This window comes from Ranitomeya variabilis, chromosome 1, assembly GCF_051348905.1.
Source record: "Ranitomeya variabilis isolate aRanVar5 chromosome 1, aRanVar5.hap1, whole genome shotgun sequence".
In the NCBI taxonomy this organism is placed as follows: Eukaryota; Metazoa; Chordata; class Amphibia; order Anura; family Dendrobatidae; genus Ranitomeya; species Ranitomeya variabilis.
In genome coordinates, this window is record NC_135232.1 from 943,477,120 (window position 1) to 943,504,346 (window position 27,227).

The 27,227-nt window shown below is 45.9% G+C and overlaps 1 protein-coding gene across 2 annotated transcripts in view; it reads left to right on the forward strand.

The window, feature by feature from the left end:
* Nucleotides 1-27,227, forward strand: part of LOC143791163 (microsomal glutathione S-transferase 2-like) — a 60,013-nt gene that overhangs the window by 27,605 nt on the left and 5,181 nt on the right. For both annotated transcript variants that reach the window (XM_077279210.1, XM_077279211.1), the window contains 3 exons: nucleotides 8,873-8,972; nucleotides 14,617-14,687; nucleotides 15,222-15,303. In XM_077279210.1, coding sequence (XP_077135325.1) covers nucleotides 8,873-8,972; nucleotides 14,617-14,687; nucleotides 15,222-15,303 — 253 coding nt within the window. The remainder of the gene's footprint in view (nucleotides 1-8,872; nucleotides 8,973-14,616; nucleotides 14,688-15,221; nucleotides 15,304-27,227) is intronic.

The following is a 27,227-nucleotide window of genomic DNA, read 5'->3' on the forward strand; positions in this document are numbered from 1 at the left end:
TGAGAACTTTGAACCCCCAAGTGTTTCACTACAGTTTATAACGCAGAGCCGTGAAAATAAAGAAAAAAAAAAATTTCCCCCCCAAATTATTTTTTAGCCCCCAGTTTTGTATTTTCCCAATGGTAACAGGAGAAATTGGACCCCAAAAGTTGTTGTCCAACTTGTCTTGAGTACGATGATACCCCATATGTGGGGGGGAACCACCGTTTGGGCGCATGGGAGGGCTCGGAAGGGAAGGAGCGCCATTTGGAATGCAGACTTAGATGGAATGGTCTGCAGGCGTCACATTGCGTTTGCAGAGCCCCTAATGTACCTAAACAGTAGAAACCCCCCACAAGTGACACCAGTTTGGAAAGTAGACCCCCTAAGGAACTCATCTAGATGTGTTGTGAGAGCTTTGAACCCCCAAGTGTTTCACTACAGTTTATAACGCAGAGCCATGCAAATAAAAAATATTTTTATTTCCACAAAAATTATTTTTTAGCCCCTAGTTTTGTATTTTCCCAAGGGTAACAGGAGAAATTGGACCCCAAAAGTTGTTCTCCAATGTGTTCCGAGTACGCTGATACCCCATATGTTGGGGTAAACCCCTGTTTTGGCACACGGGAGAGCTTGGAAGGGAAGGAGCACTGTTTTACTTTTTCAACGCAGAATTGGCTGGAATTGAAATCGGACGCCATGTCGCGATTGGAGAGCCCCTGATGTGCCTAAACAGTGGAAACCCCCCAATTATAACTGAAACCCTAATCCAAACACACCCCTAACCCTAATCCCAACGGTAACCCTAACCACACCTCTAACCCAGACACAACCCTAACCCTAATCCCAACCCTATTCCCAACCGTAAATGTAATCCAAACCCTAACCCTAACTTTAGCCCCAACCATAACCCTAACTTTAGCCCCAACCCTAAATGTAGCCTTAACCCTAGCCCCAACCCTAGCCCCAACCCTAACCCTAACCATAACCCTAGCGCTAACCCTAACCCTAGCGCTAACCCTAACCCTAGCCCTAACCCTAGCCCTAACCCTAACCCTAATGGGAAAATGGAAATACATTTTTTAATTTTTTTAAATTTTTCCCTAACTAAGCGGGTGATGAAGGGGGGTTTGATTTACTTTTATAGCGGGTTTTTTAGCGGATTTTTATGATTGGCAGCCGTCACACACTGAAAGACGCTTTTTATTGCAAAAAATATTTTTTGCGTTACCACATTTTGAGAGCTATAATTTTTCCATTTGAGTCCACAGAGTCATGTGAGGTCTTGTTTTTTGCGGGACGAGTTGACGTTTTTATTGGTAACATGTTCGGGCACGGGAGATTTTTTGATCGCTTTTTATTCCGATTTTTGTGAGGCAGAATGACCAAAAAACAGCTATTCATTAATTTCTTTTGGGGGAGGCGTTTATACCGGTCCGCGTTTGGTAAAATTGATAAGGCAGTTTTATTCTTCGGGTCAGTACGATTACAGCGATACCTCATTTATATCTTTTTTTATGTTTTGGCGCTTTTATACGATAAAAGCTATTTTATAGAAAAAATAATTATTTTGGCATCGCTTTATTCTGAGGACTATAACTTTTTTATTTTTTTGCTCATGATGGTGTATGGTGGCTCGTTTTTTGCGGGACAAGATGACATTTTCAGCGGTACCATGATTATTAATATCCGTCTTTTTGATCGCGTGTTATTCCACTTTTTGTTTGGCGGTATAAGAATAAAGCATTGTTTTTTGCCTCGTTTTTTTTTTTTTTTTTACGGTGTTCACTGAAGGGGTTAACTAGTGATATAGTTTTATAGGTGGGGTCGTTACGGACGCGGCGATACTAAATATGTGTACTTTTATTGTTTGATTTTTTTTTATTTAGATAAAGAAATGTATTTATGGGAATAATTATTTTTTATTATTTATTTAGGATTTTTTTTTTTTTTTTTTACACATGTGGCATTTTTTTTATTTACTTTTTTACTTTGTCCCAGGGGGGGACATCACAGATCGGTGATCTGACAGTTTGCATAGCACTCTGTCAGATCACCGATCTGACTTAGAGCAAAGCAGGCTTACCAGCGCCTGCTCTGAGCAGGCACTCGGTAAGCCACCTCCCTCCCTGCAGGACCCGGATGCCGCGGCCATCTTGGATCCGGGACCTGCAGCGAGGAAGGAGGTAGGAGACCCTCGGAGCAACGCGATCACATCGCGTTGCTGCGGGGGTCTCAGGGAAGCACGCAGGGAGCCCCCTCCCTGCACCATGCTTCCCTGTACTGCTGACACACCACGATCATGTTTGATCGCGGTGTGCCGGGGGTTAATGTGCCGGGGGCGGTCCGTGACCGCTCCTGGCACATAGTGCCGGATGTCAGCTGACAGGCAGCTGACACCCGGCCGCGATCGGCCGCGCTCCCCCCGTGAGCGCGGCCGATCGTGCTGGACGTACTATTCCGTCCTTGGGAAGTAGGGCCCACCCCACATGGACGGAATAGTACGACCAATGGCAGAAAAGGGTTAAATAAAGGGGGCCAGGATGAGGGATTAAAGTACTGTTTGAGGGCCAGAATGAGAAACATGCTATATTAGTTTATGGTGACAAGTGGGAACATAATTTCTTTAGGGTCCAATTAGGAACATTATTACTACTCTAATATAATTTACTTTTTAGGAAACTATTTTCCATGGAGGCAGCAAAATGGGGGTCCTGTTACTGTGCAGGATGGCACTACGTCGCCTTTTTTCTTCATCTGACGTAGTGTAGACGTCAGGGAAAAAGTGGGGAAAGTGCTCTGGAAGTGATCAGCTATTGATGACTGTGTTATTTTTTGCAGAGACGAGTCCTGGCTGGAAGAAGTGATGGCGGTTTGTGCTGGTTGAAGAAGAAAAGCGAAGATGAAGGACTTCAACTACAGATGTCACTGGTGAGTCAGTGTATTACATGTACACGCACACTATACACTATATACTGTGTACAGAGTTCCTGTGTATAATGTCACCGGTGATCACTGTATTACCTGTACACTATACACTATATACAATGCTCCTGTATATAATGTCACTTGTGATCATTGTGATCACTGTATTATCTGTACACTGACACTATATACAGAGTTCCTGTGTATAATGTAACTGGTGAACGCTGTATTACCTGTACACTATACACTATATACAGAGCTCCTGTTTATAATGTAACTGGTGATCACTGTATTACCTGTACACAATATACTGAGCTCCAGTGTATAATGTCACTGGTGGTAATAACAGTGTTAGTATTGTGGTTTGTATTCATGATCAGTATTGTAGTATTCGGTCACTATGTGGTGGTAATTTGTGGTCTGGTCACGGCGTGGCATTATTTCTCTTTGCATGTGGTATTGCTTTGTACCTATATGCTGGTAAATGTGATATTCGGTCACTATATGGTCTGATCATGGTGTGGCATATTTGTTCCTTGTATGTGATATCATTCGGTCACTATGTGGTGCTAATGTGTCATCTGGTCATGGTGTGGCTGTATTTGTTCCTTTTATGTGGTATTATTCGGTCACTATGTGGTCTATTCATGGTGTGGTGGTATTCCTGTATGGGGTATTATTGGTCTTGGTATAGGGGATTATGTTGTGTATGGCGGTCATTTGTTCTCTCTGATATTAATTAGAAGATCCTTTATTTCCATTAGAGATTAAGTACTTTGTACACAGCGGCGGAGATGCACTTATAGGGGGTTTCCTGTGAAAAAAGTAATCACCACTGGTGGGGGACTTACTACTTGGATCCAATTGGCAGAATGTGGAACTTTTTATACCCATTAGACTGGAGTGGCATGTACAACTCAATTACTGATCCATTCATTCCCTCAGTGGCTGCACTAGTTTTTTCTGGAAGCCCCAAAGAGAATGAATGGAGCTGTGGTCAGACATCCCACCTACTGCTCCATTTTAAAATGGGGATAAGTGTTCTATCAACGATAAAACTTCCTAATTCTTCGGTGCAGTTTCTAATGGACGGACCTAAGCGATCACTTATCCTGTGGAGCCTATGGATCGGTTATAACTTGTTTTAACCAAAGAACCCCATTAATGCAAACTACCTTAATTATACATCCCAGTTATGGGAGCGCATATTAGATGTGCAGGAGCCGCCTGTGTTTTACAGTCGACGGTCCACTATAATCAGGATAACTACTGACAGATATTTGTATATAGCTGTAGGGTGGGCCCCTAGAGTACATTCCCCTAGTGGGCCCCAGACACCCCCGTCTGACCCTGGGTTGCGGGCTCGACTTGCAAGCCCATTCAAAGTCAGGGACGCGACATATGATGTAACTATATGCTATACATTAGAAAGGGGTTAAAGAGTAACAGTCATTTTAATTTTTATTTCATAAATCAATAGTACTTGAAAATAAGAAACTTTGTGATATATCTTATCAGAAAATTCTGCTTCTTTCTCCTCCATGACTGTCAAAATTCTCAATTCACAGATAAAATCTGTCTTCTGTCTTCAGTGAAGACAAATTTTTACATTAATGAGAGGAGATGGAAGTTACTACTGGTAAGATTCCATGGAGAGGGTTGAGAGTGGAAAAAGTAGAGGCAGAGCTCCTCTTACCCCCTCTGTCTACATAGAATGTTATCAGCACCAACTGTCATCTCCTGTCTCAGTAATGTAATAATCTGTTCTCACTGACCACAGATTTTACTTGTGAATTTAGAATTTTAAGAATAAATCAGTCCTGGAGGAGAAAGAAGCACATTTTACTGATAAGATATATTACAAAGTTCTACATTTTCACGTCTACTATTGATTTATGAAATTAAAATAAAAATGATGATTATTCTTTAAAGGGAACCTGTCAGCAGGATTGTGCACAGTAACCTATAGAAAGTGTCATGTCGGGGCCATTATAATGAATAAAATGATACCTTGGTTGATGAAATCTATCTTGTGGTTGTTGTATAATCTTTATTTGCAGTTTTGAGTTAATGATATGCCCGTGCTCCGGGATGGGGCTGTGGAATGGCTTCAGGTGGTGGTCTGCTTACATATTCATGTGTATGGCTTATGACAGGTCACTGATCCCTCAGTGATCTGCTCCCTAGTTTACATAATGAATATCTGTACATACTGTGGAAAAAAAACCTTCTGCAGGCAGATGCCAGCAGTGGCTCCTGCTCTGCAGCATAATCGCATGGTTAACCCCTTAAGGACCAGGGGTATTTCCGTTTCCATTATTTGCTCCCCTTCTTCCCAGAGCCATAGCTTTTTTTATTTTTCAGTCAATATGGCCATGTTATTGCTTGTTTTTTTGCAGGACGAGTTGTACTTTTCAACGACACCATTGGTTTTACCATGTTGTGTACTCGAAAATGGGAAAAAAATTCCAAGTGTGGTGAAATTGCAAAAAAAGTGCAATCCCACACTTGTTTTTTGTTTGGCCTTTTTACTAGGTTCACTAAATGCTAAAACTGACCTGCCATTATGATTCTCCAGGTTATTACAAGTTCATAGACACCAAACATGTCTAGGTTCTTTTCTATCTAAGTGTTGAAAAATTATTCCAAACTGTGTTAAAAAAAAAAAATTCCCATTTTCTGATACCCGTAGAGTCTCCATTTTTTGTGATCTGGGGTCGGTTGAGGGCTTATTTTTCACATGCCGAGCTGACGTTTTTATTGATACCATTTTGGTGCAGATACGTTCTTTCAATCGCACGTTATTGCATTTTAATTCAATGTTGCGATGAACAAATGACCATAATTCTGCCGTTTTGACTTTTTTCTCGCTACGCTGTTTAGCGATCAGAATAATCCTGTTTTTATTGATAGATCGGGCGATTCTGAACGCAGCGATACCAAATATGTGTATGTTTGGGGTTTTTTTTATTGTTTTATTTTGAATGGGGCGAAAGGGGGGTGATTTGAACTTTTATTTTTTTATATTTTTAAAAACATTTTTTTAAACTTTTGGCATGCTTCAATAGTGTCCATGGGAGACTAGAAACTGCCATAACTCGATTGGCTCAAATACATGCAGGCGATGATTAGATCGCCTGTATGTAGAATTACACACTTTCTATGAGCGCCAACCACCAGGTGGCGCTCATAGCAATCAGGCAGTGACAACCATAGAGGTCTCCAGGAGACCTCTGGTTGTCATGCCGACCCATCGGCAACCTGCGATCATGTGACACGGGCGCCGATGTGAGGAGGTATTGACACGCTTCCTGCGCGTGCAAGTTAAATGCTGCTGTCAAAGTTTTACAGCTGCATTTAACATGTTAACAGCTGCAGGTGGATCGCGATTCCACCAGCGGCTGTTTCATGTGCCAGAAAAGGTGCCGGAGGAATCCTATCCATCATAGCACGTTAAGGGCTTAATATCCCAATAATAAATGTGGTTAAAAAAAAAAGAAAATTAAAATGGCGCCCGCTGCACTTGAACAGTAGCAGCTATTGGTGTATATGGGTTATCTGATAGCTACTACTGCGCATGCGCCGGCGGCACCATCTTGCTGGAGAAGAAAAAAAGAATTTCCTCTTCCAAGATGGCGCCGCCCATGCCTGCGCAGTAGTAGCTATCAGAGCTAGCCGCCCCATATACTTTATATGCATATCTATGTATAAATACATAATATAATTATACATATTATATATGTGTGTGTGTGTGTGTGTGTGTGTGTGTGTGTGTGTGTGTGTGTGTGTGTGTGTGTGTGTGTGTGTGTGTGTGTGTGTGTGAGAAATGTGTATATACTTCTCGTATGCAGTTTGATAGCTCTAAGTAAAACTAAACGAAGCAATGCCACACAGTGGACACATCTGGTATAATAATAGTAAAACCAATCAAGATTTTTTTGTTAGCAAGATACCATCATGCAATTAACAAACGTGCTTTGTGGTTTTATGTGAATAAATTAAATACATTAAGTCAGACATTTTCTTAGTAAGGCACAATAGTGTTTGTACATTTTGTATGATATTTTGTAAAGTAAAAACATAAAAGCAAATGATCTGCAAGGATGAGAAGAAATATATGCATTATCATCACAGTGAGCTAAAGAGAAATTTACATAGATAGGAAAGCATAAAATGCCTAAAACTCACAAACATCTTAGGCTATGGTCAAATCTCCTTAGGCCTCTTTCACACTTCCGTCTTTTAGCTCCCTTCGAAATCCGCCGATTTTTGAAAAAAACAGGATCCTGCAAATTTTTCTGCAGGATCCTGTTTTTTCCCATAGACTTGTAGTAGTGACGGATTGTGACGGATCCGTCGGAAAATAGTGGTCCGTCGGGTGTAGAAAACGTTCAGTGGAACGTTTTTTCTGCACGTCGGAAAATCGCTCAGCGACGGGTCCTGCGCTGCCTGTCGTCGGCTATAATGGAAGCCTATGGATGCAGGATCCGTTGCTGACCGTCAAAAACAGGAATCCAGTGACGTATCCCGTTTTTCTATTCTGACCATGCCTGGAAGGATTTTCTAGTCTCTCTCTCTCTCCAGAATTTTCTACATTCAAATTCAGGCAGTGCCTAATTCAACGCATCTGTCAAAAAACTGGATGCGTTACATCCGTTTTCCACTATTTTTAAGACATCCGTCGATACGTCGCAGCGACGTATTCTGACGGCCGCCTGCCGACGGAAGTGTGAAAGAAGCCTTACAGACATCAGTTCCAGAGAAATAACAGCAGTGCTGGATTTGTCAAGACAGACACGCACATTGTCTGACAGACCCCATTAACTTTAAGAGAGCTGTTGGGTTTCCATCATGGTCAACATCATTTTGCTATAAAAAGAATCTGAGCTGGAACCTGAAACGCCAATGTGAACACAGACATAATAGTGTAGCACCTTACTGTTAAAGCTTCTATTGGACTTAGGTTTGTCTTCTACCAGGTCTATGATTTAAGGGCCCACCAACACCTGTGAAGGGATACATGTGTAAGAAGAGGGACCGGACCGGGGGTACCTTTCTTGCACCGGGTCCAGAACTGTCACCTTTTTTGTCTGGGGGAAAGCTTAGAAACCTGGACCGACCTTTCCACTCGACAGCAGGGGGCATAGCTAGGCTAAAAAGGGCAGTGGATAAGTAAAGGGAGACAGACTTGGCAGAAGCATGCAGCGCGCAGCAAGGGAAGGATAGTGCTCCGTCCTCTGAGCATCGTGACAGCGCAGTTCCGCGATATAGTATCCCTGCTGCCACTTACAGAGACTGTGACCGGAGAACTGCTCTTTGCCCATTGGCTCCCGCTGCTCAAGTACCCAACACTGTGGGCCGGTAAATACTGCGTGTGCCACGTAAGAAATACCGGGTGACTCACTGAGAACTGTCCTCTCTCTCACCCGAATACTCCTGCCGAGCTTCGTTAAGCCCTGGCAGTGATGGCGACTGCTCTTCACTCTGCAACCCGAATCCAGGACCCCGTGCAAGACGTCGAGGACTCATGATCACCGCCAGGAATCGGATCATCAATGCCTGCAGGATGACCTCGGATTCATCACGTGCTAACCGAATTGGCACCACCATTTGAACATAGGACTCTGCAGTCAGGAAGCCGCCAGACTGATAAGTTAACCCTTAATGAACAGTTGCTATACATATTGCCCTGTTACCTACCTCAGCACCCCTATTGTGCCCATATCACCTGCCATATCCTTTCCTCTCCCTGCGTGTAGTATTCCCCTGTACAAGTAAAAATCAACGTTAACCCTTGCTCTGCCTCCTGTCCGTTACTGCATCCCTCAACCTGCTCACGCATGGACGCTGGAAATATGGTAGTAGGTCATCCTAAATGGTAGTGGCAACAGTACAATTGTCAATTTTATTTATGCACATAAAATATCCAGTTGATTTCAACTAAGGCCGGATTATTTTTTTGTAATAGGATACTATGCCAGGCTCGTGGGGAAATCCAGAATGAAGCATAAGATAATGCCTCCGTCAGTCACCGGTCCCCCAGAGTTTGAGAGGACATTTCGTGCACAGTAAGTATACGGTGCCGAAAAATGGAGGAGCATTTCACTTCATATTTCCATTCATTTAGACAGATATAGGAAACCATACACTTTCCTTATGGCCTCATCTGTTTTTAACATACGTGTTCATTCTGTGTTTTTCAAGGACAGAACATGTAATCATTATAATCTAAGAGGTTCTTTACATGTCCATGTTTTTTGTGTGCCAAGTGGTTGAAAAAAAAATAAAGGCAACATGTCCACTTTTGATCTGAATCATGGATCAAAATTATTCAAACAGGTCTATAAGTCTATGGGTCCGTGAAAATCACAGGCAGCACACGGATGGCATCAGTGATTAACATTTGTGCAGTTTGTGTTTTTTTTCCATCTGTGAAAATTACAAATAAAACACTGACAGTAAAAACTAACACAGTGACCAAACACTGATGAACAATGGTGCATGTTTTACATACTAGAAAAATCATTGATGTCTGAATGAGATCTAAAGCAAAGAGGTAGACCATCCCTGAAACTTTAGTTACATTTCATGCAGGGCCGTATTTGCCACTAGGCACTGGAGGGCACGTGCCTAGGGGCGGGAGGCTGCAGGGGGCGGCACCAAGACAGAGAAGAACTTTTTTTTTTTTTTTTTAACCTCTCCTTCCCTCCCTCCCTTCGTCAGACAACCCGTGAAATGGGTTGCATTTTTGGTATTTCCAGGCCTCCGTACCTTGTGAGGTCACAGTGTCACACTTATTCCAGTAGCCGCCGTCCATCTTGGATTTCCCTGGTTTCCAGGGACGCTAGCAGCCAGAGCCTCCCTGGCTCTGTATGCACGGTGCTTTCACCTTCTCATCCTTCCTGGCTCCCTGCTGCTTCATCGCTCCCCCCTTCTCAGATTACAGCTAGCCACGGCATTGTGTGCACAAACTTGAAGCTTCTTAAAGGTATAGTAACCGAAGTTACTACGTTGCTTCTATTTATCTGCTGCATCACCAATGCTAAATAAGGAAGGGTCACATTACTAACAGCCCAAAGTTGAGTCTTCAGTTCAAAGTGCCAAACTGCATTGATAAACTTCACTGCTCATAGAGCTGAAGATGGGGGGCTATATACTGGTGACGGGGGAGTCTGGAGCAGCTATATACTGGTGACGGGGGAGTCTGGAGCAGCTATATACTGGTGACGGGGGAGTCTGGAGCAGCTATATACTGGTGACGGGGGAGTCTGGAGCAGCTATATACTGGTGACGGGGGAGTCTGGAGGAGCTATATACTGGTGACAGGAGAGTCTGGAGCAGCTATATACTGGTGACGGGGGAGTCTGGAGGAGCTATATACTGGTGACAGTGGAGAGTCTGGAGCAGCTATATACTGGTGACAGGGGGGAGTCTGGAGGAGCTATATACTGGTGACGGGGGGGGGAGTCAGGAGCAGCTATATACTGGTGACAGGGGGGAGTCTGGAGCAGCTATATACTGGTGACGGGGGAGTCTGGAGCAGCTATATACTGGTGACGGAAGAGTCTGGAGCAGCTATATACTGGTGACAGGTGGGAGTCTGGAGCAGCTATATACTGGTGACGGGAGAGTCTGGAGCAGCTATATACTGGTGACGGGAGAGTCTGCAGCAGCTATATACTGGTGACAGGTGGGAGTCTGGAGCAGCTATATACTGGTGACAGGAGAGTCTGGAGCAGCTATATACTGGTGACAGGGGAGAGTCTGGAGCAGCTATATACTGGTGACAGGTGGGAGTCTGGAGCAGCTATATACTGGTGACAGGGGAGAGTCTGGAGCAGCTATATACTGGTGACGGGGGAGTCTGGAGCAGCTATATACTGGTGACAGGGGGGAGTCTGGAGCAGCTATATACTGATGACGGGAGAGTCTGGAGGAGCTATATACTGGTGACAGGGGGGAGTCTGGAGCAGCTATATACTGGTGACAGGGGAGTCTGGAGCAGCTATATACTGGTGACAGGGGGGAGTCTGGAGCAGCTATATACTGGTGACAGGGGAGTCTGGAGCAGCTATATACTGGTGACGGGGGAGTCTGGAGCAGCTATATACTGGTGACAGGGGAGAGTCTGCAGCAGCTATATACTGGTGACGGGGGAGTCTGGAGAAGCTATATACTGGTGACGGGGGAGTCTGGAGGAGCTATATACTGGTGACGGGGGAGTCTGGAGCAGCTATATACTGGTGACAGGGGAGAGTCTGGAGCAGCTATATACTGGTGACAGGAGAGTCTGGAGGAGCTATATACTGGTGACGGGAGAGTCTGGAGCAGCTATATACTGATGACGGGAGAGTCTGGAGGAGCTATATACTGGTGACAGGGGAGTCTGGAGCAGCTATATACTGGTGACGGGGGAGTCTGGAGCAGCTATATACTGGTGACAGGGGGGAGTCTGGAGGAGCTATATACTGGTGACAGGAGAGTCTGTAGCAGCTATATACTGGTGACAGGGGAGAGTCTGGAGCAGCTATATACTGGTGACAGGAGAGTCTGGAGCAGCTATATACTGGTGACAGGAGAGTCTGGAGCAGCTATATACTGGTGACAGGAGAGTCTGGAGCAGCTATATACTGGTGACAGGGGAGAGTCTGCAGCAGCTATATACTGGTGACGGGGGAGTCTGGAGCAGCTATATACTGGTGACGGGGGAGTCTGGAGCAGCTATATACTGGTGACGGGGAGTCTGGAGGAGCTATATACTGGTGACGGGGGAGTCTGGAGCAGCTATATACTGGTGACAGGACTGGTGACGGGAGAGTCTGGAGCAGCTTGTTCCCGTGCCGTGGCCTAGCGTGCAGCAGAGTGATGAGGTCATCATGCTGCGACCTCATCACTCTGCTGCTGCTGGCAACGTGGAGCGGGGCAGAAGAGGCAGGGACGCAGCGGCCGGCTTGAAGAATGGTGAGCAGCGCTCCAATGAGGAGCAGATACTGAGCTGCTCAACATTAGAGATCTGTCATTTGTTGTGTATAGGGAATGGGCCATGGTGTTAGTAGTCCATGAGGGCAGCCGCATGGCATTGTGTGTCTATATGAGTTTGTGTGTGTGTGTAAGGGCTCATACTCACATGCGAGCAACTCGGACAAGTCTCACACGTCAATACCCGACACTACAGCTCCGCTCCTGAGTGCCGGGTGCAGTGCCGGGTATTGACATGCGAGACTCTGTCCGAGTTTCTCGCATGTGAGTATGAGCCCTAAGAGTGTGTGTGTGTGTGTGTGTGTGTGTGTGTATGAGAGTGTGTGGGTATGTTCCCCCGTTCAGTACCCACTGCGTGTTGGACGCTATGTACACCCACTGCGTCCAGATGTTACAGCATAGTGGATGGGATTTCATGAAATCCCATCTCCACTATGCATGCAATGACGCCTCCGGCTTTCCTGCGGAGACACATGTGCGGCTCGTCTTTTACAGACTGCAGCATGTCTATTTATTTTGTGGCGACGCTCCGTCTCTGCCAGATAAATGTCACCTGTACAATATATTGGACTCAGTGATTCCGCACTGTTCAATCAACACATGAGGAATCACCTACGTTCAAAAGCCGGCAGTACTTTAGACGGAGCAGACATGTGACCGTCATGCATTCATGCAGGGATCACCATAAAAAATATATCAAAATTTATTAGACTATATGTAAACCACACAAAAATATTAAAAACATTTAAAAAACACACAAAAATACAAAATCATGCCCTGTGAGGACAGGGGCTGCGGATCACTGGCCAACACCCAAAAAGTTTAGCCCCAATGGGTTTAGTACATCTCATAAGTAGGTGAGGTTCCTGTGTGGTCCACAGTCTGATGACGAAGGTAACAACAACTCCCAGTATCTCCTTACCATAGTTAAGGACATACTGGGAGGTACATGTTCATGTCATACAAGTGTATCATGGGGCTGATCTAACACTGAAATTGACCACCATAATAAGCGTGGTGCTGCATTCATCTACTGATGGTGGTTCTGACCCTGCATTCATCTACTGATGGTGGTTCTGACCCTGCATTCATCTACTGATGGTGGTTCTGACCCTGCATTCATCTACTGATGGTGGTTCTGACCCTGCATTCATCTACTGATGGTGGTTCTGACCCTGCATTCATCTACTGATGGTAGTGCTGACCCTGCATTCATCTACTGATGGTGGTTCTGACCCTTCACTCATCTACTGATGGTGGTTTTATCGCTGCATTCATCTACTGATGGTGGTTCTGACCCTGCATTCATCTACTGATGGTGGTTGTATCGCTGCATTAATCTACTGATGGTGGTTCTGACCCTTCACTCATCTACTGATGGTGGATGTATCGATGCATTAATCTACTGATGGTGGTTCTGACCCTGCATTCATCTACTGATGGTGGTTGTATCGCTGCATTAATCTACTGATGGTGGTTCTCACCCTGCATTCATCTACTGATGGTGGTTCTCACCCTGCATTAATCTACTGATGGTGGTTTTATCGCTGCATTCATCTACTGATGGTGGTTGTATCGCTGCATTAATCTACTGATGGTGGTTCTCACCCTGCATTCATCTACTGATGGTGGTTGTATCGCTGCATTAATCTACTGATGGTGGTTCTCACCCTGCATTCATCTACTGATGGTGGTTCTCACCCTGCATTCATCTACTGATGGTGGTTCTGACCCTGTATTCATCTACTGATGATGGTTCTGACCCTGCATTCATCTACTGATGGTGGTTCTCACCCTGCATTCATCTACTGATGGTGGTTCTGACCCTGCATTCATCTACAGTACTGGTGGTGGTTCTGTCCCTGCATCATATAACTGCCTGATCCCACCACCAGTACCAGAGAATCCTCACAGCGCACAGTGCACATGATGTGAGGATTCACATACTGTATAGTGACTTTAGACTTGAAGCTTAAGATCGGACAACCTTTTTAACGATGGGCCGCTACTCATGGACCTCTGCTGTGCTTGCCCCCAAGGCTAAAATTTGCCAGCCAGCCCCTGGAGACTAGTGCTATGCCGGCTGGCGATTTGGGGGTGGCTGACACTTTAGAATAGGGATTGGGGGGCATATTCCTATAGATGACTTTGAGAAGCTGAAGGTGTTAAAAAAACGCTCAAAAGACTGAACCTGTGTACAGCAAGTGCAGGCGTTCATTCTTTTTGTGTTTGTTAGCGCTTTTTAAAGCGTTTTACAGAGTGCATCTGCCTTAAATAGATGGCGTGTGCACAGACTCAGTGTGTGACGTCAGTAAGGGGCGCAACCATGAAAAGTGCCTAGGGCAGCATAAAGGCCAAATACGGCCCTGATTTCATGGCATTAGTTTATTATACTTTCAACACTTTAAGGGCTCCTTCTCACTTGCGAGCAACTCGGATGAGTCTTGCATGTTTAAAACCCGGCACTCAGATCGGAGCGTGCAACCGCATAGCAATACATGCAGCCGCACACTCCGCTCCTCTGTACCAGGTGCAGTGCCGGGTATTGCCGTGTGAGACTCGTGCAAGTGAGAAGGAGCCCTAAAGGACCACTCCAGAGCAGGAATATTGCCTTTAATCCAAGTTCCCTGACCCTAGCGTTATATTATCTAGCTGTGGTCTTCAACTCTTCCTGGTGCCAGCATAGACAAGTCTTACACATTACAGCTGACAGCTGGTTTCTCTGATTTGCAGACAGAACTGCGTAGAGTTCTTCCCAATATTCCTGCTTGTTCTGTGGATTGCTGGCATATTCTTCTATGAAGGTAACGTGATGTTATTTCCTATTTGTAAAAACGTCATTTGGGCTGAGATCACATGTAGGAGAAATATTTTGTACAACCAGTTACTGTTGTTTTTTTTTTTTGCGATGCAGTTATTAGCTATGCAATTTTCATTCTTAATCTATACTGAAAACATGTTTTATGTAAAAAACAAAACAAAAAAACAACAACATAACCAGACTGCAGTAATTCATAGTAAAGCACTTTTGATTTTTCTGGGCGGTGATTGTTTGCACATCACATTACCAATATGTATCATAAATCACCAAGACATGCACGTCCTACCTATCTTCAGAACTGGGGTCCAATCAAGCATTCCCAGGTATGTTGAGATGGGTGACATGCAGATTTCGCTGCTCCAAAAATTGTTCTGCAAGCGTATTTTTTTCTGAGCTCCCATAGAAATAAATGAATTGTGTTCTAGTTATGCACAACCACCTTTCTGTTCCTGCCTACACACAATGGGACACCATCTGTTTATAAGTTAAGACTTCCATTATTTCTCTTATTTTACAGAAGTTGCGGCCGGTTTGGGCTTACTGTATATATTTGCACGTCATCTCTACTTTAGAGGTTATGTGGCAGCTGCGCAGGACCGGTAAGTTCTGTCTGATGTTAATATTGCTACATTTCTATACAGTTGTAATTCTACATACACTATACTTCTCAATAAAGCCTAAAGACCCCATATATATTAGTAAGAAGTTGTCTTAACCTGGCCATTTCAATAGGGCTGGCAGATTATTTTATGCATATGGTATTCACCTGACTTCTCTAATATAGAATTTTTCCAGAGAATATAAACCACACATCAGAGGTGTCGGGTGGAGACGTATTCTCCTGAATTCAATAAGTAGTGAAAGCAAGTTATCACCTATTCATAGGATAGGCACTATACTGTTGATCAGTGGGGGTCCGACCGCTGGGATCTGCATCGATTAGCAGAACGGGAAACTATTCTCAGAGTTGGAAAGGAGTGGCAGTACATATGCTCGACTGCTGCTCCATTCGTCCCTTTAGAGGTCTGCAGAGCGCTGCACTTGGCTTTTTCTGTCAGCAAAATAGAGAAGGTATGGAACAGCTGTAGGGGGGTAGAAGAAGACTTTGTATAAAGAAAAGTTAATGTGAACAGTGATGAATACGTATGTTTTATGGTTACATGTTTTTATAAAGTTTTGCATTTTATCCTTATGGCCGGTTTGTGTCTCAGTTTTCCTGGAGGCCATGTCACAAGGAGTTCCCGAAGATTAGGGAGGTCTGTCCATTATGGGAACCATTACAAGTCATAGGAATATAGTTTGCATCACCAAGGGTAGTATATAGTTAACAGCTTGGGATTAGCCCACATATTGGAAGGGGATAGATCAGATAAGAGGCGCGAAGCACTTCCTTCTTCTATTAAGTCCAGAGTCAGGTGCTAGTGGAGGAGAGTTCAGTCAGAGGAAGTGCTCCACAGTGACAGTGTTTGACAGTCTCCAAAGCAGTGATACAGCAGCGGCGAATGGGTCCTGTCAGTGTCAAGTCTCCAAATAGTATGAGGACACATTTTAAGTCTCATGCAGATCCCGGGACAGTCTCTGGCCTAAGGCTGAGACGAGACATTGGTGCCATATCTCTGTTTCCCCTGTGAGGAAGATGCCAGTCGGGTCCCAGCGAAAGGAAAAGATGGTGGGTCTCAGGGAGGCTGTTATGCCGATTGGAAGGTCCCTGGTACCAACAGGAGCTGTTGAGGCCGGGGCATGTTGGGCAGAACAGAGTCAAGGACTAATAGTACACTAGACAAAGGAAACAGGATTCTGTCTGTTATGGACCTGGTGGTTAGGAGCACCCGAAATGACCTGATGGTTAAAATGGAAAAACCTGGGACAAGCTCTGAGGACGTGGTAACTCTACTGACCGCAATCCCTAATCCTATCACACACACTAGAAATAGCTGTGGAGCGTACCTAACTCTCCCTAGATGCCTCTTCACAGCCTAAGAGCTAACTACCCCTAAAGATAGAAATAGTAGCCTACCTTGCCTCAGAGAAATTCCCCAAAGTAAAGGTAGCCCCCCCCAAATATTGACTGTGAGTTAAGAGGAAGTAACAAACACAGGAGTGAAACAGATTTTAGCAAAGGAGGCTGAATCTTCTCTAGACAGACAGAGGATAGGAAAGGGAACTATGCGGTCAGTATTAAAAACTACAAAAACCACGCAGAGTGTGCAAAAAGACCTCCACACCGACTCACGATGTGGAGGTGCAGCTCTGCACCCCCAGAGCTTCCAGCTAGCAAGGAAATATCATAATAGCAAGCTGGACAAAAACATAGCATGTACTAAGAAATATATTCAAAAAACCAATGAACAGCAAATGGACTAGCAAGGACTTAGCTTCTGCTGGAGTAGACAGGTCATCAGAGAAATCCAAGAGAGATCTGAACCAGTACTGAGACATTGACAGCTGGCATGAATTAACGACCTGGGCAGAGTTAAATAGGGAAGCCAGCAGCAACAATAAACGAGGCAGCTGAGAAAGCCAACCTCAAAGATCAGCAGTTCCACTTAAAGCCACCAGAGGGTGTCCAAGGACAGAACTCACCAAAGTACCATTCACGACCACAGGAGGGAGCCCGAGAACGGAATTCACAACAGTACCCCCCCCCCTTGAGGAGGGGTCACCGAACCCTCACCAGAGCCCCCAGGCCGATCAGGACGAGCCAAATGAAAGGCACGAACCAAATCGGCAGCATGGACATCGGAGGCAACAACCCAGGAATTATCCTCCTGACCATAGCCCTTCCATTTAACCAGGTACTGAAGCTTCCGTCTCGAAATACGAGAATCTAAAATCTTCTCCACCACATACTCCAACTCCCCCTCAACCAACACCGGAGCAGGAGGATCAATGGAAGGAACCATAGGCGCCACATATCTCCGCAACAACGACCTATGGAACACATTATGGATGGCAAAAGAAGCTGGAAGGGCCAAACGAAACGACACAGGATTAATAATTTCAGAAATCTTATAAGGACCAATGAAACGAGGCTTGAACTTAGGAGAAGAAACCTTCATAGGAACAAAACGAGAAGACAACCAAACCAAATCCCCAACACGAAGTCGGGGACCAACACAGCGACGGCGGTTAGCAAAACGTTGCGCCTTCTCCTGAGACAACTTCAAATTGTCCACCACGTGAGCCAAATTTGCTGCAACCTGTCCACTATAGAATCCACACCAGGACAGTCAGAAGGCTCAACCTGCCCTGAAGAAAAAAGGCGAAACCAAGGTAGCAGAACTAGCCCGATTATTAAGGGCGAACTCGGCCAATGGCAAGAAGGTCACCCAATCATCCTGATCAGCAGAGACAAAGCATCTCAGATAGGTCTCCAAGGTCTGATTAGTTCGTTCGGTTTGGCCATTTGTCTGAGGATGGAACGCTGAAGAAAAAGACAAATCAATGCCCATCTTAGCACAAAAGGACCGCCAAAACCTAGAAACAAACTGGGAACCTCTGTCCGACTCAATGTTCTCTGGAATGCCATGCAAACGAACCACATGCTGAAAAAATAATGGAACCAAATCAGAGGAGGAAGGCAATTTAGGCAAGGGTACCAAATGGACCATCTTAGAAAACCGATCACAAACCACCCAGATGACAGACATCCTTTGAGAGACAGGAAGATCAGAAATGAAATCCATGGAAATATGCGTCCAGGGCCTCTTCGGGACAGGCAAAAACAAAAGCAACCCACTGGCACGAGAACAGCAAGGTTTGGCCCGAGCACAAGTCCCACAGGACTGCACAAAAGAACGCACATCCCGTGACAAGGAAGGCCACCAAAAGGACCTAGCAACCAAATCTCTGGTACCAAAAATCCCAGGATGACCAGCCAATACTGAACAATGAAACTCAGAAATAACCCTACTAGTCCATCTATCAGGGACAAACAGTTTCTCCACAGGACAGCGGTCAGGTCTATCAGCCTGAAACTCCTGCAGCACCCGCCGCAAATCAGGGCAGATGGCAGACAAAATCACCCCCTCTTTGAGAATACCAGCCGGCTCAGAGACTCCCGGAGAATCAGGCAAAAAACTCCTAGAAAGGGCATCAGCCTTCACATTCTTAGATCCCGGAAGGTATGAGACCACAAAATCGAAACGGGAGAAAAACAGTGACCATCGAGCCTGTCTAGGATTCAACCTCTTGGCGGACTCGAGGTAAGTCAGATTCTTGTGATCAGTCAAGACCACCACGCGATGTTTGGCTCCCTCAAGCCAATGTCGCCACTCCTCGAATGCCCACTTCATAGCCAACAACTCCCGATTGCCGACATCATAATTACGCTCAGCAGGCGAAAACTTTCTAGAAAAGAAAGCACACGGCTTCATCAAAGAGCCATCAGAACTTCTCTGAGACAAAACAGCCCCTGCCCCAATCTCAGAAGCATCAACCTCGACCTGAAAAGGGAGCAAAACATCTGGCTGATGCAAAACAGGGGCCGAAGTAAAACGACGTTTAAGCTCCTGAAAAGCCTCAACGGCCGCAGGGGACCAATTCACCACATCAGCGCCTTTCTTCGTCAAATCAGTCAAAGGCTTAACCACACTAGAAAAATTAGCGATGAAGCGACGGTAAAAATTAGCAAAGCCCAGGAACTTCTGAAGACTCTTCACAGATGTAGGTTGAGTCCAATCATAAATGGCCTGAACTTTAACAGGGTCCATCTCGATAGTAGAAGGGGAAAAAATGAAGCCCAAAAAGGAAACCTTCTGAACTCCAAAGAGGCATTTAGAGCCCTTCACAAACAACGCATTAGCACGAAGGACCTGGAACACCATCCTGACCTGCCTTACATGAGACTCCCAATCATCCGAAAAGACCAAAATATCATCCAAATATACAATCATGAACCTATCCAGATACTTCCGGAAGATGTCGTGCATAAAGGACTGAAACACAGATGGGGCATTAGAAAGCCCGAATGGCATCACCAGGTACTCAAAATGGCCCTCGGGCGTATTAAATGCTGTTTTCCATTCATCGCCCTGTTTAATACGCACAAGATTATACGCCCCTCGAAGGTCAATCTTGGTAAACCAACTAGCCCCCTTAATCCGAGCAAACAAATCAGACAACAGAGGCAAAGGGTACTGAAATTTGACCGTGATTTTATTGAGAAGGCGGTAATCTATACAGGGTCTCAGAGAGCCATCCTTGGCCACAAAAAAGAACCCTGCTCCCAACGGTGACGAAGACGGGCGAATATGTCCTTTCTCCAAGGACTCCTTTACATAACTCCGCATAGCGGCATGTTCTGGCACAGATAAATTAAACAGTCGGCCCTTAGGGAACTTACTACCAGGAATCAAATTAATAGCGCAATCACAGTCCCTATGAGGAGGTAGGGCACTGGACTTGGGCTCATCAAATACATCCTGGTAATCCGACAAAAACTCAGGAATTTCAGAAGGAGTGGAAGAAGAAATTGACATCAAAGGAACATCAGTATGTATCCCTTGACAACCCCAACTAGACACCGACATTGATTTCCAATCCAGTACTGGATTGTGAACCTGTAACCATGGCAAACCCAACACGACAACATCATGCAAATTATGCAACACCAAAAAGCGAATATTTTCCTGATGTGCGGGAGCCATGCACATGGTCAGCTGAGTCCAGTACTGAGGTTTATTCTTGGCCAATGGCGTAGCATCAATCCCCCTTAAGGGAATAGGAATCTGCAAAGGCTCCAAGAAAAAACCACAGCGCCTGGCAAACTCCAAGTCCATCAAATTCAGAGCAGCGCCCGAATCCACAAATGCCATAACAGAGTAGGACGACAGTGAGCAAATCAGAGTAACAGATAAGAGAAATTTAGGCTGCACAGTACTAATGGTGACAGACCTAGCGAACCTCTTAGTGTGCTTAGGACAATCAGAGATAGCATGAGAGGAGTCACCACAGTAAAAACACAGCCCATTCTGATGTCTGTGTTCTTGCCGTTCAGCTCTGGTCAAAGTCCTATCACATTGCATAGGCTCAGGCCTTTGCTCAGAGGACACCGCCAAATTGTGCACAACTTTGCGCTCGCGCAAACGCCGATCAATCTGAATGGCCAAAGACATTGATTCATTCAGACCAGCAGGCGTGGGGAACCCCACCATAACATCTTTAAGGGCTTCAGAAAGACCCTTTCTGAAAATTGCTGCCAGGGCACACTCATTCCATTGTGTAAGCACAGACCACTTTCTAAACTTCTGGCAATATACTTCTGCTTCATCCTGACCCTGACATAGAGTCAGCAAGATCTTTTCTGCCTGATCCACAGAATTAGGTTCGTCATAAAGCAATCCAAGCGCTAGAAAAAATGCATCTACATTAAGCAATGCAGGATTTCCTGGCTCAAGGGAGAATGCCCAGTCTTGCGGGTCACCACGCAACAAAGAAATAACAATCTTTACTTGCTGAATGGGATCACCAGAGGAGCGGGGTTTCAGAGCAAGAAACAGTCTGCAATTATTTTTGAAATTCAAAAATTTAGATCTATCCCCAGAAAACAAATCAGGAATTGGAATTCTAGGCTCTAACATCGGATTCTGAGCTACATAATCTTGAACACTCTGTACCCTAACAGCGAGTTGATCCACACAAGAGGACAAACCCTAAATATCCATATCTACACCTGAGTCCTGAACCACCCAGAGGTTAAGGGGAAAAGAAAGACAAAACAAGCAGCAAAGAAAAAAAAATTGACTCAGAACTACTCTTTTCCCTCTTTTGAGATGCATTAACACTTTGTAGGCCAGCTGTACTGTTATGGACCTGGTGGTTAGGAGCACCCAAAATGACCTGATGGTTAAAATGGAAAAACCTGGCACAAGCTCTGAGGACGTGGTAACTCTACTGACCGCAATCCCTAATCCTATCACACACACTAGAAATAGCCGTGGAGCGTACCTAACGCTCCCTAGACGCCTCTTCACAGCCTAAGAGCTAACTACCCCTAAAGATAGAAATAGTAGCCTACCTTGCCTCAGAGAAATTCCCCAAAGTAAAGGTAGCCCCCCACAAATATTGACTGTGAGTTAAGAGGAAGTAACAAACACAGGAATGAAACAGATTTTAGCAAAGGAGGCCGAATCTTCTCTAGACAGACAGAGGATAGGAAAGGGAACTATGCGGTCAGTATTAAAAACTACAAAAACCACGCAGAGTGTGCAAAAAGACCTCCACACCGACTCACGATGTGGAGGTGCAGCTCTGCACCCCCAGAGCTTCCAGCTAGCAAGGAAATATCATAATAGCAAGCTGGACAAAAACATAGCATGTACTAAGAAATATATTCAAAAAACCAATGAACAGCAAATGGACTAGCAAGGACTTAGCTTCTGCTGGAGTAGACAGGTCATCAGAGAAATCCAAGAGAGATCTGAACCAGTACTGAGACATTGACAGCTGGCATGAATTAACGACCTGGGCAGAGTTAAATAGGGAAGCCAGCAGCAACAATAAACGAGGCAGCTGAGAAAGCCAACCTCAAAGATCAGCAGTTCCACTTAAAGCCACCAGAGGGTGTCCAAGGACAGAACTCACCAAAGTACCATTCACGACCACAGGAGGGAGCCCAAGAACGGAATTCACAACATCTGTCTCACTCTGTGTGCCGTAACCGCATGTATCCAAATTGCACAGTAAAGCTGAACCTGTTGAACCGGACCTAAAGTCTCTCATTATGTCTATAGCTGTAGCCTATCCCATGGAGGGGGCCGTAACAAGTACTCCCGAACAGCAAGTGAGTAAAGAAAGGACCCCACAGCACATCACACTCAGCTCTGACTCCTGTGTAGAAGAGGGGTTTCAGGGCAAAGAGAACTCAGTTCTGGCACACAGCAACCGGCCCTGTACCCCCTTCACACCAGTACGGCACGTGTTCTGCTGTGCCATTTTGTATTAAGGATAAATGTTCCCCGCTGTGAATAAAAGTCCCTAATTCTGCAGGTGGCTGAAGGTCACAGAGCAAGTATGCTGGGGATAGGTGACAACTTTTTCACTGTACAACCTATTTAAATAAGCATTTGTCTGACAGCTGTTGAAGAGTTATCCCCATGAACATTTACGACGTACACACAAGATTTGTCATATATTGGCGATAGATGTGACTCACAATGCTGGGACATGTATCCTTCTTCAGTGTATTGCCCTTTCATACACCAGGAATGGAGAAGTAACTGCCCACGCAGGACTCTATTTACTAGCATGGAAGTTCATAAAATTACCAAGCACTCTTGTTCCCACACACAGTGGCGTAGGAAGGGGGGTGCGGGGGGGGCGGGCCGCCCCGGGCGGCACAATGCGGGGGGGCGGCACAATGCGGCGGTGAGTCAGTGGCGTATCTAGGGGGGCGCAGCCGGCAGGGGGGCGCAGTCGGGCCGCCTAAAGCGGCGGTCCGCAGTGTCTCCCCCGGCGGCTGCATTCTGTCACCCCCCGCGCTGGGAGTCAGCTGTTCTCTGTGCCGACTGTCAAGCTGACAGCCGGCACAGAGAAGCTGCGGCGCGCCGGCTCCCAGTGTTCAATTGTACTCGTATCTGTGATGCGAGTACAATTGAAGCTCTGACTGCCGGGTCAGAGCGATGCCAGCAGCGTGATCAGGTCATGTGATCACGCTGCTGACGTCACTCACCTGCGCGGCAGAGCAGGAGCTGCAGATCGACCAGGAGACACAGAGCGGTGGAAAGTGCTCCAGTGGAGCTGAAGACACCGAAGGTGCAGGGGGGGATTTACTGTGAGTGGGGATGGGGGGCATATAATATTGTGGGGGGATTTACTGTGAGTGGGGATGGGGGGCATATATTGTGGGGGGGGATTTACTGTGAGTGGGGATGGGGGGCATATATTGTGGGGGGGGATTTACTGTGAGTGGGGATGAGGGGCATATATTGTGGGGGGGGATTTAATGTGAGTGGAGATGGGGTATTTATTGTGTGTGGAGATGGGGGATTGAATGTGTGTGGGGGGAGATTTGTCATGGGGATGGGGGGATTTAATGTGTGGGGGAGATCTGAGGACACCAAATGAAGAGCAAAGGGGGAGATGGGGGGGCATATATGAGGAAACAGTATGGGGGATGGGTGCAGACAGCTTGGGGTCAAACGGGGGAATGTATGCGGACACAGTATGAGTAGCAATGTGAAAAACGTATGTGGACAGAGTACGGGGAGTGAGGGTGTTGGGATGTGTGCATGCGTAGCATGGGGGACAGTGTAAGGGCACAGCCAGGAGGGGATATGATACAAAGGAGGGGGAGTGTGATGAGAGGGTACAGTATAAATACTGGGCCCTATAGGGGGGACACAGTGTGAGAGGTCAGTGTGAAGAGGGGTCCGGTATAGAAAGGGGAGGTCAGTGTGAAGAGCATGTACCATAAGAGGGACAGTGTGGGGGTCATATTTTATGCAGACAATATAGTGAGGGGAAATTTTTTATTCAGGAGCATTATAATGACACTTGTATCTTTAAGGGCATCATGTGGAGATTTTCTGCAAAAGAACGGAGAAGATGGAAGTCTGCAGAGACGGCTGTGGATGAGAAAACTCATCATGGGGTCTGGACAAGATGAAGAAATGAAGGAGAACAACTCCAGAGGCGACGTCATCTATAAGGTACCTGGATGTAAATGTTATTTGTGATACTGACTAACTCTCATGTTTTTATTTATGTTAGGAGCATTAAAGGGGATGTCCAGGTTTGTAATGAGTCTGCAGTCAATCTTTGTGACTGCAGACTTCTGACTTCTCACAGTGCGCCCTGCACACTGTCAGGATTCTCTCGTGCTGGCGATTTACATACGTGCTGACTAGACATGTGTGGCCTCACTCTATGAAAATGAACTGAGCGAGGCCAGGCACGTCTAGTCGGAATGTGGTCAGAAGTATACAAATCGCATGCTTGTGCTGACATGACTGTCCACCGGCCAGGGAGAATCCTAAAAGTGTGCAGTGCATGCGTTGTGAGAATTCAGAAGCTGCGATGTCAGGATTCAGCTCTGCAGGTTCCGGTCGTCGACACATGGACACGTCACTCATATGCGATTTTCATACTCATGGTCCTGTAACAACGAGCTTCTCTTCTGCTTCTCTCAGTTTTTCACTGAACATTGGGAGCTTAAGGGAGAGGAGCTCGTCGGTACATGACTAAGTGTGAAAATCGCATACGTTCTGGGGGGGGGGGGGCGCCAAACTCGGGAACAGCCCCGGGCGGCAAAAGCTCTAGCTACGCCCCTGCCCACACAAATGAATAGAAAGAGCCATGCTTGTGGGCCAACCTCTCCATGCCCAGCAGTGTATGATGGGGCTCTGTTCTCAAGATACATGAAGCTCCCAAAGGTGAGAATGGCATATATCAGAAATGTATGACATGTCCTGTGGTTATATAATGTCTCACATAGTTGACCACTTTAAGGCTGCCGTCACACTAGCAGTATTTGGTCAGTATTTTACATCAGTATTTGTAGCCAAAACCAGGAGTGGATGATAAATGCGGAAGTGGTGCATATGTTTCTATGATACTTTTCCTCTATTTGTTCCACGCCTGGTTTTGACTTACAGATACTGATGTAAAATACTGACCAAATACTGCTAGTGTGACGGCAGCCTAAGTCCGCTTTTTTTTTTCAGGACAAAAGTACCTTTCGGTAGTAGGTGACACAAAAAATGTAAATAAATAATGGTTAAAAATTCTAGACAACAAAGAAAGTGCATTTACCTGGACTGTTTCACAATATTATTTTATATTCTGCTGGTTTGTCGTGGTTGAAGGCTATCAGTCATAAAATAAGAGCAGTTTATAGGCATATTCCAGATGTCTATAGTGTGCACATACACTTGTCACATAGCCTCCTGAGCCAGAGCTTGGGAAGCTGTCAGTGTGTGCGGGGCCACATCTGTTACATGTGGGCAGAGGACCACTTTATGGACATCCTATAGATGCCTTAGGCTACTTTCACACTAGCGTCGTGCACTGCACGTCGCAATGCGATGTTGCTGCGCACCGACGCATACTGTGGAAGCACCGCACAATGTGGGCAGCGGATGCTGTTTTTCAACGCATCCGCTGCCCCATTGTGAGGTGCGGGGAGGAGGGGGCGGAGTTCCGGCAGCGCATGCGCGGTCGGAAATGCTGGACACGACGCACCAAAAAACGTTACATGCAACGTTCTTTGGTGGCGACAGTCCAACGCAACAGTTGCACGATGGTTGCGACGTGTGGCAATGCGCTGCACTGCATCGCTAATGCAAGTCAATGGAGAAAAAAGGCATCCTGCAAGCACTTTTGCAGGATGCGTTTTTTCTACAAAACGACGCATAGCGACGTGCAGTGCACGACGCTAGTGTGAAAGTAGCCTTACATGTAACTTGACGTAAGGGGTACACGTGACTCATGACCGCCTTTACTGACTTAAATGCCTAACCTTAATTACTTACTGCATCGGATCTCTCGTAAACTGCCTTATCGTAAGATCCCCTCCTGAATAACGACATTACACCAGATTTGGATTAAATGGCCACACCAGCCTTTTATTAAACATAAATACAACATGTAAACAATATCCCCCCAGGGAGTGGTGATCCTCGAAGCCTCAAAAATAACCTTGCAGAAATTCAAATTGTGTACCTTGGCCTCCAGGCTTAGTCTTGCCTCCAGCCGCTAAGCACCAGCTCGGAGGCAGATAATGACCAACCCAGCCAAACCAACCGATTACCAAATCCTTTAATCAGCCCCTCCACGGGCTGATCTACCACATCCACTCGCAATCCACTCCGGGGGAGTCCAGGACCAAAAGAGGTCCCCCCCCTTAGAATCCGCCATTCCCCTCTTTCCACCAACTTTGAGGACCTCCCTCCCCCCCCGCCACCAACATAAATGTTTTGATACCTCAAACATTTGTGTCCCTCCAAACCTTCAAACCCGTCTCAACTCCTTCCTGAACAGCGAGACACCACATGTCAACCCCGATTGCACGCCATCTGCCCTCCAATATTCGCCCTTTCCGGATTCCAAATTTACATGACGCACTACCAATGCCCCATTCCGCGCCATGAACTGAGATACCGCCCTATTTACTTTTATTCTGGCCTTATTTATCCCCTCAATTGAGCGAGCACCTCGCCACACCTTCCTCGGGATAATATCCGACCAGACAACTAACAACTTCGGAAACGCCGCCCAAAGTCTTAAAATGTCGAACTTTATGTCCTTTATCAATTCCCTACAGGGCCTTTTTCCCAAGTCATTGCCGCCCAAATGAATTACTACCACATCCGGAGCTCGATCCAAACGAACAAACTGGTGGAACTCCAGCAAAAGCTGGCTCCATATCATTCCGCGTTTCCCGATCCACCGCAGAATCGCTGTCTCTCTTGAGAACCTCAGTTGCCGCCCGTCCGGCCGAATTGCGGCCTGCAAGGCCGCCCAAAAAACGAAAGAGTAGCCCATGATCCACACCAGCCGGTGCTCGCGGCTTGAAATAGATAAC